Below are 15,630 nucleotides of genomic sequence, written 5' to 3' on the forward strand. Positions count from 1 at the left end.
AAGACTAAAACGCCTGTTGAAGAAAAAGCTAATGTTGTGTACAGAGTAAAATGCAATGGTGACTCGTCGAGCGCATGCCAAAAAGTATATGTTGGCACAACGAAAAATAAATTAAAAACGAGATTAAGTGGCCATAAATCGGACCAAAAGACTAAAAATAAGACGTTGGAACAAAAAACAGCCCTTGCAGCACATTGTGCAGAAACTGGACATACACCGAATTTCAAGGATGTCGAGGTATTAACCCAAGAAATGAATAGCAAGCGGAGATACATGCTCGAAATGCTCCACATAATAAATGTACCAGTGGAAAACCGAATGAATTACAAAATGGACACAGAACACTGTGCCCAGATATACAGGAACATTATTGAAAAACACAAAAACTTTCGTTAGTTGGAAATCAGTTGCGATCTAGTGAGAACGTGTAGTGGCAAGTTGCAAATAGAAAAATATAAAATGTAATTATTAAAAACATGTTTTTGTTTATACTTTTATATAACAAAATGTTATTTGTTTTTCTTTTTAAAATTTAAAGAAAATCCCTGATGATGATCATCGACGATGATCGAAATATTGGAAAATAAATAAAATAAAAAACAAAAATCTACTGTTTTTTAATTTCTGACCTGAAAGCCAAACAAAAACTCCAAGAAATAGGAAAAGATGTACTCCAACGGCAAATGTACCGTACACTTGTAGTGATTCAACTGCATCCGCGGATGCAAACTTTTTGCTGGGTTGTTTAATACTGAAAATGTTAGCACATTATGCTACTAATGCTAACTAATGCTAACGCCAACCCTCCTAAAGAGCAAATAAAGAATTATTTTATTGCAGTTTGCCGATCTAAAATAAATAAAGGAATTATTTTACCGTTTAGACATCATAAATAGTAGTCTTGGTTGATTAAAATCAACTTTGTACATCAAAACAAAATTTAATTTTTCCGCCTTGTTTACAAATTTTTACATTTTAAATTATTATTTTTAGTGTAGCAATTCACCGATGCATCTACCTTGTTTCTTGTGCCATCTTGCAACTTTTTGTATTTTCTAGCAACATGTTGCAAAAAACAGAGTTTTATACGAGGATTTATGCCAGATTTAAAACAAATCCACTCAATACGAGGATTTATTTTTGTATGGGAAATCTGGTAGATTTTGGATGGATTTATCAAATAAAACCTGATAATGGATATTAGTTGTATTTTATGTCTTTGATTATTGTGATTTGATTTCCTTTGTATTTTATGTCACAATAATGTATTTGACAGCAAACTAAATAGTCAGGCTTACTAGTTTGGGCTGAGTGTCCGACTGTATAGACTGTGGATAGATCCTTGAATTCATAAATTTCGTTTTTGATACTATAACTAGAAATATTCATTCTTGATTGCGATTTTATGTTACCAGCAACCTGCATTGTTTCTGTTAAGGGTAATGTTTATATACATTGTTTTATAAACATTTTTTTGTTGCATGCATTTTGTCTAGTCTTATAGCTCATTTAGACTAGCCGTAAATCCTCAACTGGATTTAATAAATTCTGTACAAATTTCATTGCATTTAGATATACCCTTGGAGGATTTAAATGGCAGTCAGCTGATTTGTGTTCATAGCACAATTACCAAGGTAGATGCATTAGCCCCTCTGATCGAATTTGAAAACTTAAAAGAAAATGTTGTAAATTGAATTCGTCTCAAAAAGCATACGGAAAATTAGAAATTTATTGTTTAATATTGAAAATGTTAGCACATTATGCTACTAATGCTAACTAATGAGCAAATAAAGAATTATTTTATCGTTGCCAAAATTGGAAAGGAGAATATCTTTGGCCCAACAGTCGGGAAATTCAGTCTCCACAGTGAAACATCTGACAATGGTATGAGGCTGATAGACTTTGCAGCTGCAAAAAACATGGTAGTTAGCAGTACCAGATTTAATCATCTCGATATTCATAAGGGCACCTGGCTGTCTCCAGATCAAAGAACAAGTAATCAAATTGATCATGTTGTAATAGATGGAAGACATTCATCCAGCGTGTTGGATGTACGATCGTTCCGAGGCACAAACATTGATTCGGACCACTACCTTGTTGCAGCAAAGGTACGTATCCGTCTAAACGTTGCAAATAAAGCACGAACAGACTCAACGCGGAAGTTGGACATCGATAGGCTGCACACACAACAGATAGCCACAGCATATTTCCACTCAACTAGCCCAATTGCTTAACGCGAGCACTCCTTGTCCCGATAACATAACAACACAATGGCAACATATTGCCCACTCCATGCAAACAGCCGCAAAATCCATACTTGGATTCCAGAGACCTCTACAAAGGAATTTATGGTATGACCAGGAGTGTCGTGCTGCTACCGAAGAGAAAAATGCGGCATATAGAGCTACTTTACAATCAGTAGCTCGCGAGAGAGATATCGGGAGAAAAGGAGAGAAGAGAAACGGCTTTTCCGAAAAGAGAAAGAAAAAGAGAGAAATGGAAAAGCGGGAGTGTGAAAAAATCGAGATGTACAGGAGACAGAATGAAGTCCGAAAATTTTACCAAAGAGTGAAACATCAAACAGGTGGCTTTGGTACAGGCACATCCTCCTGTAGAGACCAGCAAGGTAATCTGGTAACAGATACAGATAGCGTGCTCAGGATATGGAAGGAACATTTCTCCAATCTGCTGGTATCCAATAGTAGCGAAGACGATGATACCACAGATCCAATCCCAGAAGATGGTATAGAATGTATACCGCCCGGCCAAGATGAGGTAAAAACAGCAATCAACCGGCTGAAGAATAATAAAGCAGCAGGAGCCGATGGCTTACCAGCCGAGCTGTTTAAAACCGGAGGCGACGCGCTGATAAGGTGTATGCATCAGCTAGTTAGCACCATCTGGCAGGAAGAACGCATACCCGACGATTGAAACCTGAGCATCCTATGTCCCGACTACGGCCATGCGGCTATCTTACGACAATCTGGACTATCAGTGGGTTTGGAGGTAATCAGTGACTATATATCACCACAATTACACTTCGACGACATTGAAGTTCGGATACCTGACAGAGAAGCCTGGACCCACAACTCCCTACCTCTACCCGGTATAGAGATTTATACCGACGGATCCAAGATGGAAAAGGGAACAGGAGCGGGCGTCTACAGCGATACCCTCAACTTACGGATCTCGTACAAGCTAAGCGAAAATTGTAGCGTCTTCCAAGCCGAAATCTTTGCGGTCACGAAAGCAGCAGAATTGATTAAAAACATGGAAGGGGATATAGCCGGACCGGTGACTATCTATGTGGATAGCCAAGCGGCCCTAAAATCACTTAGATCCCATTCAATCAAATCTGCTGCGGTCTTGCACTGCAGGAAAGCTTTGGAGGCCCTACGATCAATCGTTACCTTGTGCTGGGTCCCGGGGCATTGCGACATCGAGGGAAATGAAAAGGCGGATGATCTCGCACGTCGCGGATCTGAGTCAAACGACATCGAAATCGATAACTCAATCAGGCCACCCCTGTGTCACTTCATGCGGCTCCTAGAACAAACATACAGGGAGAAGGCTGGTCAGATTTGGAATAACGAACCTGGCTGCAAGGTATCAAAGGCAATCTGGCCCAACCTCTCCAAACGGAAGACCACTTCCCTACTCTCTATGAGAAAACCCGACCTAAAACTAATGATTGGAGTTATCACGGGACACTGCAGGATAAGATCAATGACCTGCAAATGGGATAGAGATGACCCCACGGACTACTGCAGATTATGCGAAGACGAAGAAGAAACAGAGACGATTGAGCACTTATTATGCCGTTGTCCAATGCTCAGGACCAGGAGAATTCAAACAATGGGTGAACATACGTTATCATCTCTGACAACATTCTGCCAAGCCGAGCCGACAACACTGCTTCTTCTCGCCAAGGGTCTGAAGTGGCTTCAACACGAACAAACTACAGCATCTTAATACGGCAAACCTCCTTACTCGCTCTCTCTCTCTCTTTACAAATAATCTCTCAATCCGTAGCACTTACTTAATCATTCTCAACTATCCTCTAACTTACTTAATTATTCCCTTTTCCTACTTCTAAACTCGATATGCTATTATTTCTTTTCTTTTCTCCTACCCTTACTATAGGATGAACACAATGGACATAAGGTCTCCGAGTGGAGTGGCTGTCCAACACGACAGCTGCGCGTCCTTTAACCTAACCTAACCTATGTCCCGTCCACAAGAAAGGAGATAAGACTGTATGCTCAAACTATAGGGGCATAAGTCTTCTCCCTATTGCCTATAAGATAGTGTCAGGGATATTGTGCGAACGACTAAAGCCAATGGTCAACGAAATAATTGGACCATACCAATGTGGCTTTAGACCTGGCAAGTCCACCATTGACCAGATATTTACCCTGCGGCAAATCCTAGAGAAGACCCAAGAGATGCAGATCGACATATTTCACCCTTTTGTCGATTATAAAGCAGCATTCGACAGTCCCCTCCGATCAAAGGTATTCCACGCAATGTCTGAATTTGGTATCCCCGCAAAGCTCATCCGGCTTTGTAAGATGACTTTAACTGATACTAGGTCCTCAGTTAAAATTGGAAAGAACCTCTCCGAAGAATTTTGTACCAAAAGAGGTTTCAGACAAGGAGACAGCCTTTCGTGTGACCTATTCAACATTCTGCTGGAAAAGGTAATACGAGATGCAAATGTCAAAAGAAATGGCACAATTTACACCAATAGCCACATGTTACTTGCCTATGCTGATGACATAGACATCATGGGACGATCAGTAAAGGAAGTAACTGATACATTTAGGAAGGTCGAAGCAGAATCTGCGAAAGTGGGTCTGGCGGTAAACGGCGAAAAGACCAAATTGATGGTGTCGACGCGTAAAGCGTCCATAGAGCTCGGACCAACTGTAGAAGTTGGTACCTACAATTTTGAGGTAGTTAAAGACTTCGTCTACCTCGGCACTGCTATAAACACAACAAACAACATCAGTTGTGAAATAAGAAGAAGAATTGTATTGGCCAACAGATGCTACTATGGTCTAAGTAAGCAATTTAAAAACAAAGCCACATCTCGTCAAACAAAAATAACACTATACAAAACGCTGATACTACCAGTGCTAATGTATGGCTCCGAAGCATGGGTACTTGCGCAAGCAGATAAGGCAGTGCTTGGTCTGTTTAAGAGGAAAATTCTTCGAAAGATCTACGGGCCGATTTGCGTTGACGGTGAATATCGACGTCGTATGAACCACGAGCTATATAAGCTATACAAAGACATGAATATAGTTAAACGTATCGAGATGCAACGATTGCGTTGGCTAGGCCATATCATGAGAATGAGCGATGATGAACCCGCTAAAAAGGCGTATGAATACATGCCACATGGCGGTGCACGCAGAATCGGCAGGCCTAAGCTTCGATGGAGCAAACAAGTGGATGAAGAAATGGAAAGGCGCGGTATTCCAAAAAGTCAAGCGAAAAACAGAGAGGAATGGAGATCTTTTCTTAGTTCGGTCTATGGAACAAATGTTCTGTAATGGGCCAACTAAGTAAGTAAGTTCACGTAATACCAAATGGTACTAAATTTAGTAACTTTTAGTACTTTTCGTACACTTATAGTTCGAATTTCAAAAAACCCTTTGATACACCTTTCTAACTCTCCATCAGTGAACCTCATTCCAAATTTCAGAATTCTAGCTCTTCGCGTTTGCCTAATACAAAGGGTACCATATTTTATTTATTTTTATTTTTATTTTATTTATTTTATTAATCAACTTTACAATAATTCTAAGCCATCAGGCCAATTAACATGAATTACATTATATTACATATTTGTATGTCATCACTACTCAGTGTGCATATGAAATAATCCTATTTAGTTATTTAAATTGAATCCTTACATGTAAACAATAAATGGAATACATTATGCAAAGCGCAGATATGTCACTACTCCAAAACATGGCATTAAAACATGCCTTATTAATATTAAATATAGAAAGTAAAATTGAGATCACTAGCAACTAATTAATTATATAAAATCACGTAAATTCATTTTTATATATATTTACTATACAAAGAAAATTACGTTCCTGCCACAAGGCAAAAGCGCACAGAATGTATTGTACTCTACTTAGACTAACATAGGTTGTCTCACAAAGTGTCTAACAAGACGTTTTGAGAACGAAGTCGGGGTAATGCTAAAGTCTTTCAATTCATTCGGCAAGGAATTGTACAGCCGAGCAACACGTACCATAAACGAAAGATCCATGAGATGGTGAACTGTGGGAATCTCAAGTTGAAGGCGGCGGGATGAAGAGCAAAAAACGAAATCATTTACCAGAAATAGAGGGCACTGATGCTTAATGGTTTTAAAAAAACTAAGCATAAGACGAGTGTTCACAAATGCATGGAAGGAACAACCAAAGAAGTCCACCACGTAAGGTGTGATATGAACACGACGATTCAATTTATATACAAAACGAATAATTTTGTTTACGGCCAACTGAATCAAGTCAAAATTACACAAAGTTGACCCAGAATAAACTTCAAGGCAGTAAAGAAAAATAGGTAAAACCAAGGCATGAGCCAAGCGTTTCCTAATGAAAAGCGGCAAAGCTAAATCAGTTGCATAGAGACTTCGAAGAGAGGAATTAAGTTGGGACACAACCATATTTATATGACAACAAAAATTAAGTTTGTCATCAAACAACACTCCCAGGCACAACAACTCGGAAACAAAGTCAATGTTCGTATTATTGTATCTAACCGATACTCCACTGTTCGTGAAAGAAGCAAAGAATATAGCTTTTGTCTTCGATGGATTCACAGTTAGAGAACTATTTATCATCCACCCCCGCAATGCCTCCATTGCATTATCAATCTTGGACTGAAGAACAGATATGAAACGACAATCACCTTTGAAAAGTAACTGTACGTCATCTGCAAAGGCGAAAGGTTGACACCAAAAACTTAATTCAGGGAAAAGATCATTAAGGAAAATAATAAAGAGAAGTGGCCCTAAAACTGAACCTTGGGGCACACCACTTCTAACAGGAAGAATAGAGCTCAATGCACCCCCAACACATACAAGCTGCTTTCTCTCAGCAAGATAAGAAGACATTAAGCAGCATGCACTTCGGGAGAATCCATACAATGAATGTAATTTATGTATCAACTTCGCATGATGCACCCTGTCAAATGCCTTCTCCAAGTCAAGGGACACCAAGACACTAAGTTTTGTATTGCCAAAACCGACTCTCACCGACTCCGTCAGACCTAACAAAAGCGTGGCAGTGCTTCTGTTCTTCCTGAATCCACACTGGGCATCATCAAGCATACTATTTCTCTCTAAATAAGTTGTAATTTGAAATTTCAAGACATGTTCCACAATCTTGGAGCAAATGGGCAAGATAGAAATTGGACGAAACTCTTGAACAGAACCAATAACATTTTTCTTTTTCACAGGAACAATTTTAGCCAACTTCCAGGCAACCGGAAATACCGACGTTGTTAAAATAGTATTAACCAAGGTAAGAAAATGACGAGAAACCAAAGGAATAACAATTTTTAAATACTTAAGAGTATAACCATCCAACCCAGCTGCATTTGACTTTATAGAAGAGAATGCCCTCTCTAGATCCGAAACATCCACACAATGAAAAGAAAAACCATCTTCACCAACTTCCTGAAAATTATCGAAAGAAAAATATGAATCAAGTTGATTACTCGCAAACCTTGCATTCAACTCATCCACGCTTCCACTATACGTGTAGGATTTATCAGTGGAAAATCCATTGGATTTAAGCAAACTCCACAATTCCTTGTTACTGCGTCGACCTTCAAACAGTGACGAATGGGCATTTATCTTAGCTTTTCGTACAACGGATTTAGCCTTATTTCTAGCTTTACAAAAACTCCTCCAATCAATTCTACTTTTAGTTCTAAGATATTGTTTGAAAGCTAAATCCCTTATAGAATTGTGGTACGAAATCTCAGGAGACGAATACCAAGCATTCCGCGTGTTCAAAAACAATCTCCTCTTCCTAACTGGAAACAAGTGAAGAACTCGATTGAGACATCCATCAAGGCATTCCCACTGAACATCAACACTGTTCGAGGAGTACATAGCTGAAAAATCGAAGGAGGATACAGCCTCAAATAATGTCTCTTGACTCACTGCATCATAGTCAATATATTCAAAATACTGATCAGCCAATGAAACAGAAATGCTCAGAGACAAAAAGATAAATGCATGATCAGAAATGCCCGGACAAAAAAATTGACCAGAAAACACCACAGAGTCTTCATTGCTAAGTGCAAAAAAGTCCAACAAGGACGTAGAATCGTGCGCAACACTGAAGTGGGTGGGAAGCATATTATGCCTAACTGATATACATAGTCTTCTGCAAGAGTCTCTTACTTTGACTGATGACTCCAAAGAAAAAAGGTCATTGTTAAAATCACCCATTAACAAAACTTCATTATACCTCACTAGCAAATCACCAACATCCTGCTCAAAAGCCTCGAAATTTCCATTCGGAAGATAAACGACACCCACAAGAACTTTACGACTGCCTAGCAACAACTCCACGAACAGACTCTCTGCATTTCCATACTGACTACTTTTAAAAACAGTTTTATATTTTATTGATCTGGAAATATAAAACGCCACTCCGCCTCCTCTCTGTTCAGGTCGATCATTGCGGCAACATGTATATCCTGAAATTGATACCCTTCTAGATGGAACTGAAGGTTTGAGCCATGTTTCCGTCACCCCAACTACATGCAAACAACTATCCTCAACCACATTTCGTATCTCTGAAAGCTTAGACGAGTTACGGGTAAGATTAAAACTACGGCAGTTAAAATGCCCGACATTCAAATTATCACTATGGGCACTTAAGCTTGTACGCAAGAACGTATTATCGCAGGCAATGTTTCCCAAATTGCTATTAATCATTTCAAAATTTTGCGCCATTGGAAAAAAAATAATTAAAATAAAAAGAAATGTAACATGTATGCATACAAATAATGAAAGTGTATAACAATTGATTATCTGTTTTGCCAACACATGAAATGCAATTGAAATATTCACTATCCCAAACATTGCATCATCAGCAAAAAGACAACCAGCAGAAAAAATACAAAATGTTATTTGTTAAGAGTTAGAGACAATACAGTCTGAGACCGTAGGAGCTTCCCCGTTTATAGTGTTATCACATGCTTCAGGACCAAAGAAATGTTCACACTGGGACATATCAAATGTTTTAATCAATCCATTCAGTAACTCAACCTTCACCTTAGGCGTGTCACCATTTACAAGAACATATTTAAGAATCTTCTTCTTCTCTCGAAGCTTACGACATTTAAACACCAGCTTGGCAGCAGGAGGAGTAAGATGGTCATTCAGATAAACCCGCGAAGCAACATGTGTATTGAGTACATTGTTTAACGTTATGCTATTAAGCCGATGGTAGTTTGCCATAATAGCGTCTCTCAAATGTACAGTGGTGAACTTCACCAGCACAGCCTTGCCACCAAACACATAACAACAATGTTGTATCTCATCTGCACTCAGCTCAATATTACACAACCTTGCAATCTTTGAAACAGGCTCACGAAGATTACGAATAGACCTTGGTAACCCATTAATAATAATGTCCGCTCTATTCTGACGCCTCTGACGAATAAGATTTTCTTGCTGAATGTCTAAAATTTGCCTTTTTAGGTCACTCACATCACTATTAAGCTGAGCTACACTTTTTTGGCTGGCCAGAATTTCAGCACTGAGCTTGGAAGTGAATTCAGAAAACTCTAATCGAATGCTCCCAATAACACGATCGATCATAGCTTCATAATCACGCAAACACTGACTCATCTTTTCATTAAGTTGTTCTGTCACCATCGACGCAAGATCATCCATACACTGCTTCATCTTCTCATCAATAGATTCCTTCATGGATACTGCTAGCCTGTCAAGTATTTGCTGCATGTCGCATACACCAGGAGTAATGGAATTACGACTCGAGACCCTGTCACCAATCTGGGTCACAATACTTGAAGCACCAACACTTTGCCTAGGCACATTATTTTTATAATCTGCATCAGTAGACGAGGCAACTGCTGGCCGGACGGGAGCTTTGCGGCACTTGCTGCAAGTGTACTTAAAATTTCTGTCAGACCTGACTTTAGCAACATCAATATTGAGGCACTTTAGGTGGAAAAAATTGGGACATCCAGTGCATCCTACTCTATAAACACCTTTGCTTAAAATTTTATTGCATATTGGGCATGTAAACATCTTAGCAGGAGCCATATTTGTAGATACACTTTAAATGGCAACAAAACAACAACAATTCGCGGCCTTCAACACAAGTCAGCAACAGCAACAAGATTCCGGCAAAAAATCAACAGGCGACAAAAAATTCACCAACTGAACAACTCCACAATGATTCAGTATTGCAATCTCCAAAATAAATATATTTAGAGGCGGGATACTACAACATTTCTTTAATAAAAATTATTTTTTCCGCGGAGCTTACAAAACAATCAGCTGCTCATGACAAGTGCTGCCAATAATTTAGTACCTTTTAGTACTTTTCGTACCGTTCTAGTTCGAATTTCCAAAAATCCAGCCTTATCTGACACCTTCGGGTCAAGAGTGACCCTCACCCAAAATTTCAAGATTCTAGCTTTAGCCGTTTAGTCTGGGCGTTGAATATGAATCAGTCAGTGAATCAGTGAGTCATCATTACTGAACTCTTTTATAAGTATAGATTTTTCGATAACATAAAGGAAAAAATTTTATCGTAGTAAAAAATAGTAGCTTCTTGCAGGTTCTGGAACAGAGCAAAAGTTTCTACTAAAAAATAAGGAAGTCTGAAGGTATAATCCCATTTAAAATTTTCAATACAAAAGTAGTGCTCATTATTATGCGTCTGCTTTTTAATGTGGGTAATCGAATTAATTTAGCGTGATGGTATATGAAGGAAGTACAAAGGCACTATTCCAATGAAAACTTCTCAAGGCAAAGAGTAGAAACTGTTTCTAAACCGATTCTATTTTATCGGCATAAATTGCATATTGAGGATCACATATTACCGACCCATATTCTAATGGGTCGATTCCGTATTGCGACGCGAGTCATGTCGCGTAGTCAATCTGCGACAAAATTTAAAAATTGTACTACGTAAAGCGTACTACGTAATCGTCGATAAAAAGTTATAGGTGATGTAGCGGAGCGTTTTTTGTTTTGATTTAAATAAATCTGAAAAAATATCAGAGCAAGTTCTACACAAAAGTTATAGTTTTCTAAAATGATAAGCTCAGTGGAACTATCTTTTGATGATAGTGAAGAAAATAAAGTTAACGTAGCATCTATCAGGCGACACTTAAGAGATAAATCGAATCCTTTAGAATTGCCATCAGTATTGTGCGTATGTTTGGTTTACAACATTCATCAAAATAATTATTATTTTTTTAAGTTTAAAGGCTATTAAAAATGACTTTAAAAAACCTACAGATCAACAGACATATAGCCACTCCTTAAAGTGTGTGCTGCTTTAAGATTTTTTGCAGAAGGAAGCTTTGGAAAATCCCATGGCAATGACTTTAACCTCGGAATGGATCAGCCCACATTGTCATAGGTATTAAATGAAGTTCTAGTTTTAATAGAGGAAAAACTGTGTAAAATTTGGATAGTTAGGAGATATTTCTTGTTATGGTCCACTTCCTGTAGCTGTAATGTTCTTCTATTTTGAGACATTTTTTTTCTTTAGTTTGGATTTAAAATGAGCTCATACTCTGTGCCATTCATCTGGTGTACGCACACAACTATTTAATTGATCCGCAACATCCTTCCACACATCATCAAAAGTGGCTTTAGTTTCGCCAAAAAGTCTGACTCCACGAGCTACGTATGGTTGGGCTTCCAAGCAGCATTCCAAATTGTTTTTTTGTAGTAATTTTTACCAATATAAGTACTGAAACACCAAAAAACGTATATAATCTATATATATAAAAATGGTGTAAAAAATGTATAGTAATTCATAAAATGAGAACGGCTAGGCCGATTTCTGTAAAATTTTTTGTCAGTTATTCGTATTTTCGAGGAGAAGGTCTTTACGGAAGAAAATTTTGGAAAATCTCTCTGGAAAAGACGGAAAATTGGAAAAATCGAAAATTGAGTTTTTGTATCAAATTTTATTCCTTAATAGCGAGACGAAGTTCGCCGGGTCCGCTAGTATTAAATAAATTCACTTAAAATTAATGAAAATGTTACTTACGTATCAATTTTTCGTTTTTATTCATTTGTAAAAATGCACGGCGACAGCTAATTTGTTGTCGCCGGAAAATTAACTTTATGGCGACAAAATTTGACGTCGTCTGGCGATTTTTGCCATACGTAATGGAAAAATTGCAACTGGCAACGCGACACGACTCGCGTCGCAATACGGAATCGACCCATTATATAGGCCTAACAAGATACTACGCATACTAACTGTTTGGAAAAATGCTCTTTCCATAACCGATTTACGCTATATGATACCAGATTATCTTGCTCATTTTTAAAGGAGAATGTTGTTGTACCAATGCCGTTAGTTTGGTTTATGACTCTTTGGTAGAATTTTCGATCTTCATTCTAACTCCTGCGCTACACGTTTCTGCTGAGTAGAGTAGCTCTACATACCGCATACTTCTCTTCGGTAGCAGAAAGATCCTCCGACTACCATGTGTAAAATTGTGGAAATGACAAAATGTTGCTTTCATGGCAACAGCAAAACCTGGCATATGCGGGTGCAAATACATAAATCACAGATTTAAGAAAATTACTGAACTGATATTTATTATTCCAATAAAAAATACAATAACAAAATTTATATCAATACCAAAAAATCGACCACATTTTGTAGTGGCTACTTGTTATTTAACATCGCAACTTTATGCGACTTTATGGAATATTATTGTAGTAGACGTACATAGATAGATAAGAAAACACGAAAAACAATTACTTGTTGCCTCCCCATCCTAAAAAGCCTTTAACAAAGCCAGATATGCCCTTCTTTCCGGGTGATTGGAGTTTATCTTCCAAAGATGGGAACTCAACATAATTCAATGCTAAATCGAAAAATAGTGGCTTGCAGGGTATGGCTTCCATTTCGGGAACCATCTTGAAAACGTTGGGATTCTTTGTGTGCAGCGATTGATCTTCTTTGTATTGAGAAAGACGTTCGAATAAGGGCTTCGAAGACTTCTGGGATTTTGAAGTGAATATCGGGTCTGTGTTGTCATCTTCGAGAACACTGTACGCATGTGCGGAAAACTTGCAGCTATCGATAGTAGATATGAGTTTCCTTAGCTCATCGCTCAAATTGAATGTATCGTTTGTTGTTGTTCTTAGAGCTTCGCCAGCGTATTTTGATGAGCGCTCATATAGTGCTACGGCTTCTTTCCATTTTTTCATATCGACCAGAGTGAGCGCAATGTAATAACAACGGAAAGCCTTAAAGGTTAGAGCAAGATTTTCCACTTCCGACTGATAGTTCTGATCTTCTTCCATACCGGAAATTTGTTGCATTTCTGTAACGTTTTGAAGAATAATTTCATACAGACGGGTCAAATCCTGTGGCCGCACGCGCTTGCCGTCACCACCTCCAATTTGTGACTTCTGATTAGGATCGTCAAAGTTCGCTTTAGCTTGCTCGACCAAACAAAGATTTCGCTGCAAAGTGCGACTGTGGCGAATATACGAAAGATAGGCCAGCAGATATTGAATGCCAGAAACTGTTTGACCTGTTGTCAACGAACGCAATTTGGGATCCTGTTTTATTTCTTCCTTAACTGCCTGTATAGCATCCTTGCAGTCCATTAGTGTACGTTCGATCAACTCTATCTTAGAATCAATTTTCGAAGCCTTTTCAAGGCCCTTATCTAACTCCTGAGCGCTAAGAAGGAACAATCTGACCTTTTCAGGACGGACAGTAACCTTCCTTCCCCGCCACTCAATGGTCTGCAAACCTTCACTACTCTCAGTTTTAGTTTTATTCACCAAATCGTCTAGATTCTCAAGTAAGCCTTGAGCTCTGAACTCCAATAGATCATCCATGTTAGCACCAGCAGCACGACCTCCACTGATGTTGTAAGCACAGTAACGTAGGTTAGGAGTAAATTCGTTAACCTTGGCCCTGTACAGTTCTTGCTCGTCTTCGGGTAAAGCCTTGGCTAAGTTTTCATAAACCACCTGCGCACGTTTTAAGTGTTCTCCGGCGGTTTTCCACAGTTGCAATTCGAAATGTAGACTACCATGCATCCAGGCTACGTAGGCCTCACATTCCAGTTTGGTACGTGCATCAAATGCTTCTGACTAAAATACATAAAAAATACATATTTTTTACCACTGCAACATTGCCAACTAAGCCCTACTTACATTGCATAATTCTTGCAGTTGGAGAGCATACACACAAGCCTTTCTCAATTTGCTAATCAAATGGAAACGTTTACGTGGTTCCGTATTCGATTCCTGCTTCAACTGCATGGCATATGCCCACGCGCGTTCTGCGCTAATTAATGGAATATGGATAAAACGTTCATCGGCACGCTTCCCAGTCAGCTGAGTCAAAGTAACATCACGGCGCTTAAAATGCCTCTTGTCGCCCTGGGGAAACTTTAAGGCCTTCCGCAAACGACGAATGCGTCTGGTGCAATAGCCACGGTAACGTTGGTAATCGCCGTGTCGGAGACCATGTTGCTGCTGGGCTTCCTTGATCATATGCAGAACTGAAAAGAAACGAACCAATCTTGTTTAATACAACTCCTTGCTGCAGGCATCCAAATACAAATGAAAATAAAAGTGAAAGCCAATGATTTAAGGTTATATGCAACTAGATGTGCCCTGCCCTGTGCTCTGTTTAGACACATTGCTTTTTTTTCTATAAAGTATTACTTTCTACGGTGAAGACTTTAGTTGGTTCAGGTGGTGGAGGGGCCGCAGTCTGCTCCTCCTCCACTTTCTCAACATTTTCAGGATTTTTTTCCTCGACCATTGTTTTTCGTGATGGAATATTATGAACGTCCAAATCCAATTGATATAAATGCCATTCGCGAGCTGTCAAAACGTCACCAATTTAGTAGGGATATATAAGCCGACAAGTCATGTCAAATTATTAATTAAGTGGCCGCCATATACATACCATCGAATTCAATGATTTGTAATTTGCAGTTGTCTGGACGCCTACGTCAAACAGGCAAGTTTTGCGTTTTTGACATGATAAAATTAGGAAGGTAGATGCATCGGCGAATTGCTACAACAAAGCAACTTTTTTTGTAATGTAAACTGTCAAAATTTTCGCCGAATATTCTCTTGTTGCCTCTTTTTATCGCTTGTGTTTGTCTTTAAAGTGATGACATGCTATCTCTTACTTACCCAATCATATGGTTATTTGTTTTGATTTTTCATGGCGAATTCCTAGTTTTTTGACGTTTTAGATTCGATCAGCTGGGCTGATGCATCTACCTTCCTAATTGTGCCATGGTTTTTGATAATTAATACTAAAGCTGGCAAACCATCGATGGAAATATCGATATTATCGATACTTAATTTTTTACGCCAAT

The 15,630-nt window shown here is 38.7% G+C and overlaps 2 protein-coding genes across 2 annotated transcripts in view; both read right to left on the bottom strand.

Annotated features, from left to right (window-relative positions):
- LOC141402606 (uncharacterized) overlaps positions 1 to 12,325 on the bottom strand; it is a 34,351-nt gene extending 22,026 nt beyond the window's left edge. The window contains exon 1 of the mRNA XM_073984241.1: positions 12,306 to 12,325. The gene's annotated coding sequence lies outside the window, so the exon portion shown is untranslated. The remainder of the gene's footprint in view (positions 1 to 12,305) is intronic.
- A 513-nt stretch (positions 12,326 to 12,838) lies between these two features.
- Srp68 (signal recognition particle 68) lies at positions 12,839 to 15,203 on the bottom strand. The gene is made up of 3 exons (XM_073984220.1): positions 14,963 to 15,203; positions 14,447 to 14,796; positions 12,839 to 14,383 (listed from the first exon to the last, which is right to left on the bottom strand). Exons 1-3 carry the CDS (start codon positions 15,060 to 15,062, stop codon positions 13,028 to 13,030), a joined length of 1,806 nt encoding a protein of 601 aa, XP_073840321.1. The 5' UTR covers positions 15,063 to 15,203; the 3' UTR covers positions 12,839 to 13,027.
- Between the last annotated feature and the right edge of the window lie 427 nt (positions 15,204 to 15,630).

The sequence above is a fragment of the Musca autumnalis genome, unplaced genomic scaffold (assembly GCF_047663935.1).
Source record: "Musca autumnalis isolate F117 unplaced genomic scaffold, ASM4766393v1 scaffold_4, whole genome shotgun sequence".
In the NCBI taxonomy this organism is placed as follows: domain Eukaryota; kingdom Metazoa; phylum Arthropoda; class Insecta; order Diptera; family Muscidae; genus Musca; species Musca autumnalis.

Excerpts from the sequence above, each read along its gene's own strand:
- Srp68 (XM_073984220.1), bottom strand. The coding sequence starts at position 15,062 with ATGGTCGAGGAAAAAAATCCTGAAAATGTTGAGAAAGTGGAGGAGGAG. Across the intron at positions 14,797-14,962 it reads TAAAGTCTTCACCGTAGAAA|TTCTGCATATGATCAAGGAA; the intron begins GTAATACTTTAT and ends GTTTCTTTTCAG. Across the intron at positions 14,384-14,446 it reads AACTGCAAGAATTATGCAAT|TCAGAAGCATTTGATGCACG; the intron begins GTAAGTAGGGCT and ends TATGTATTTTAG.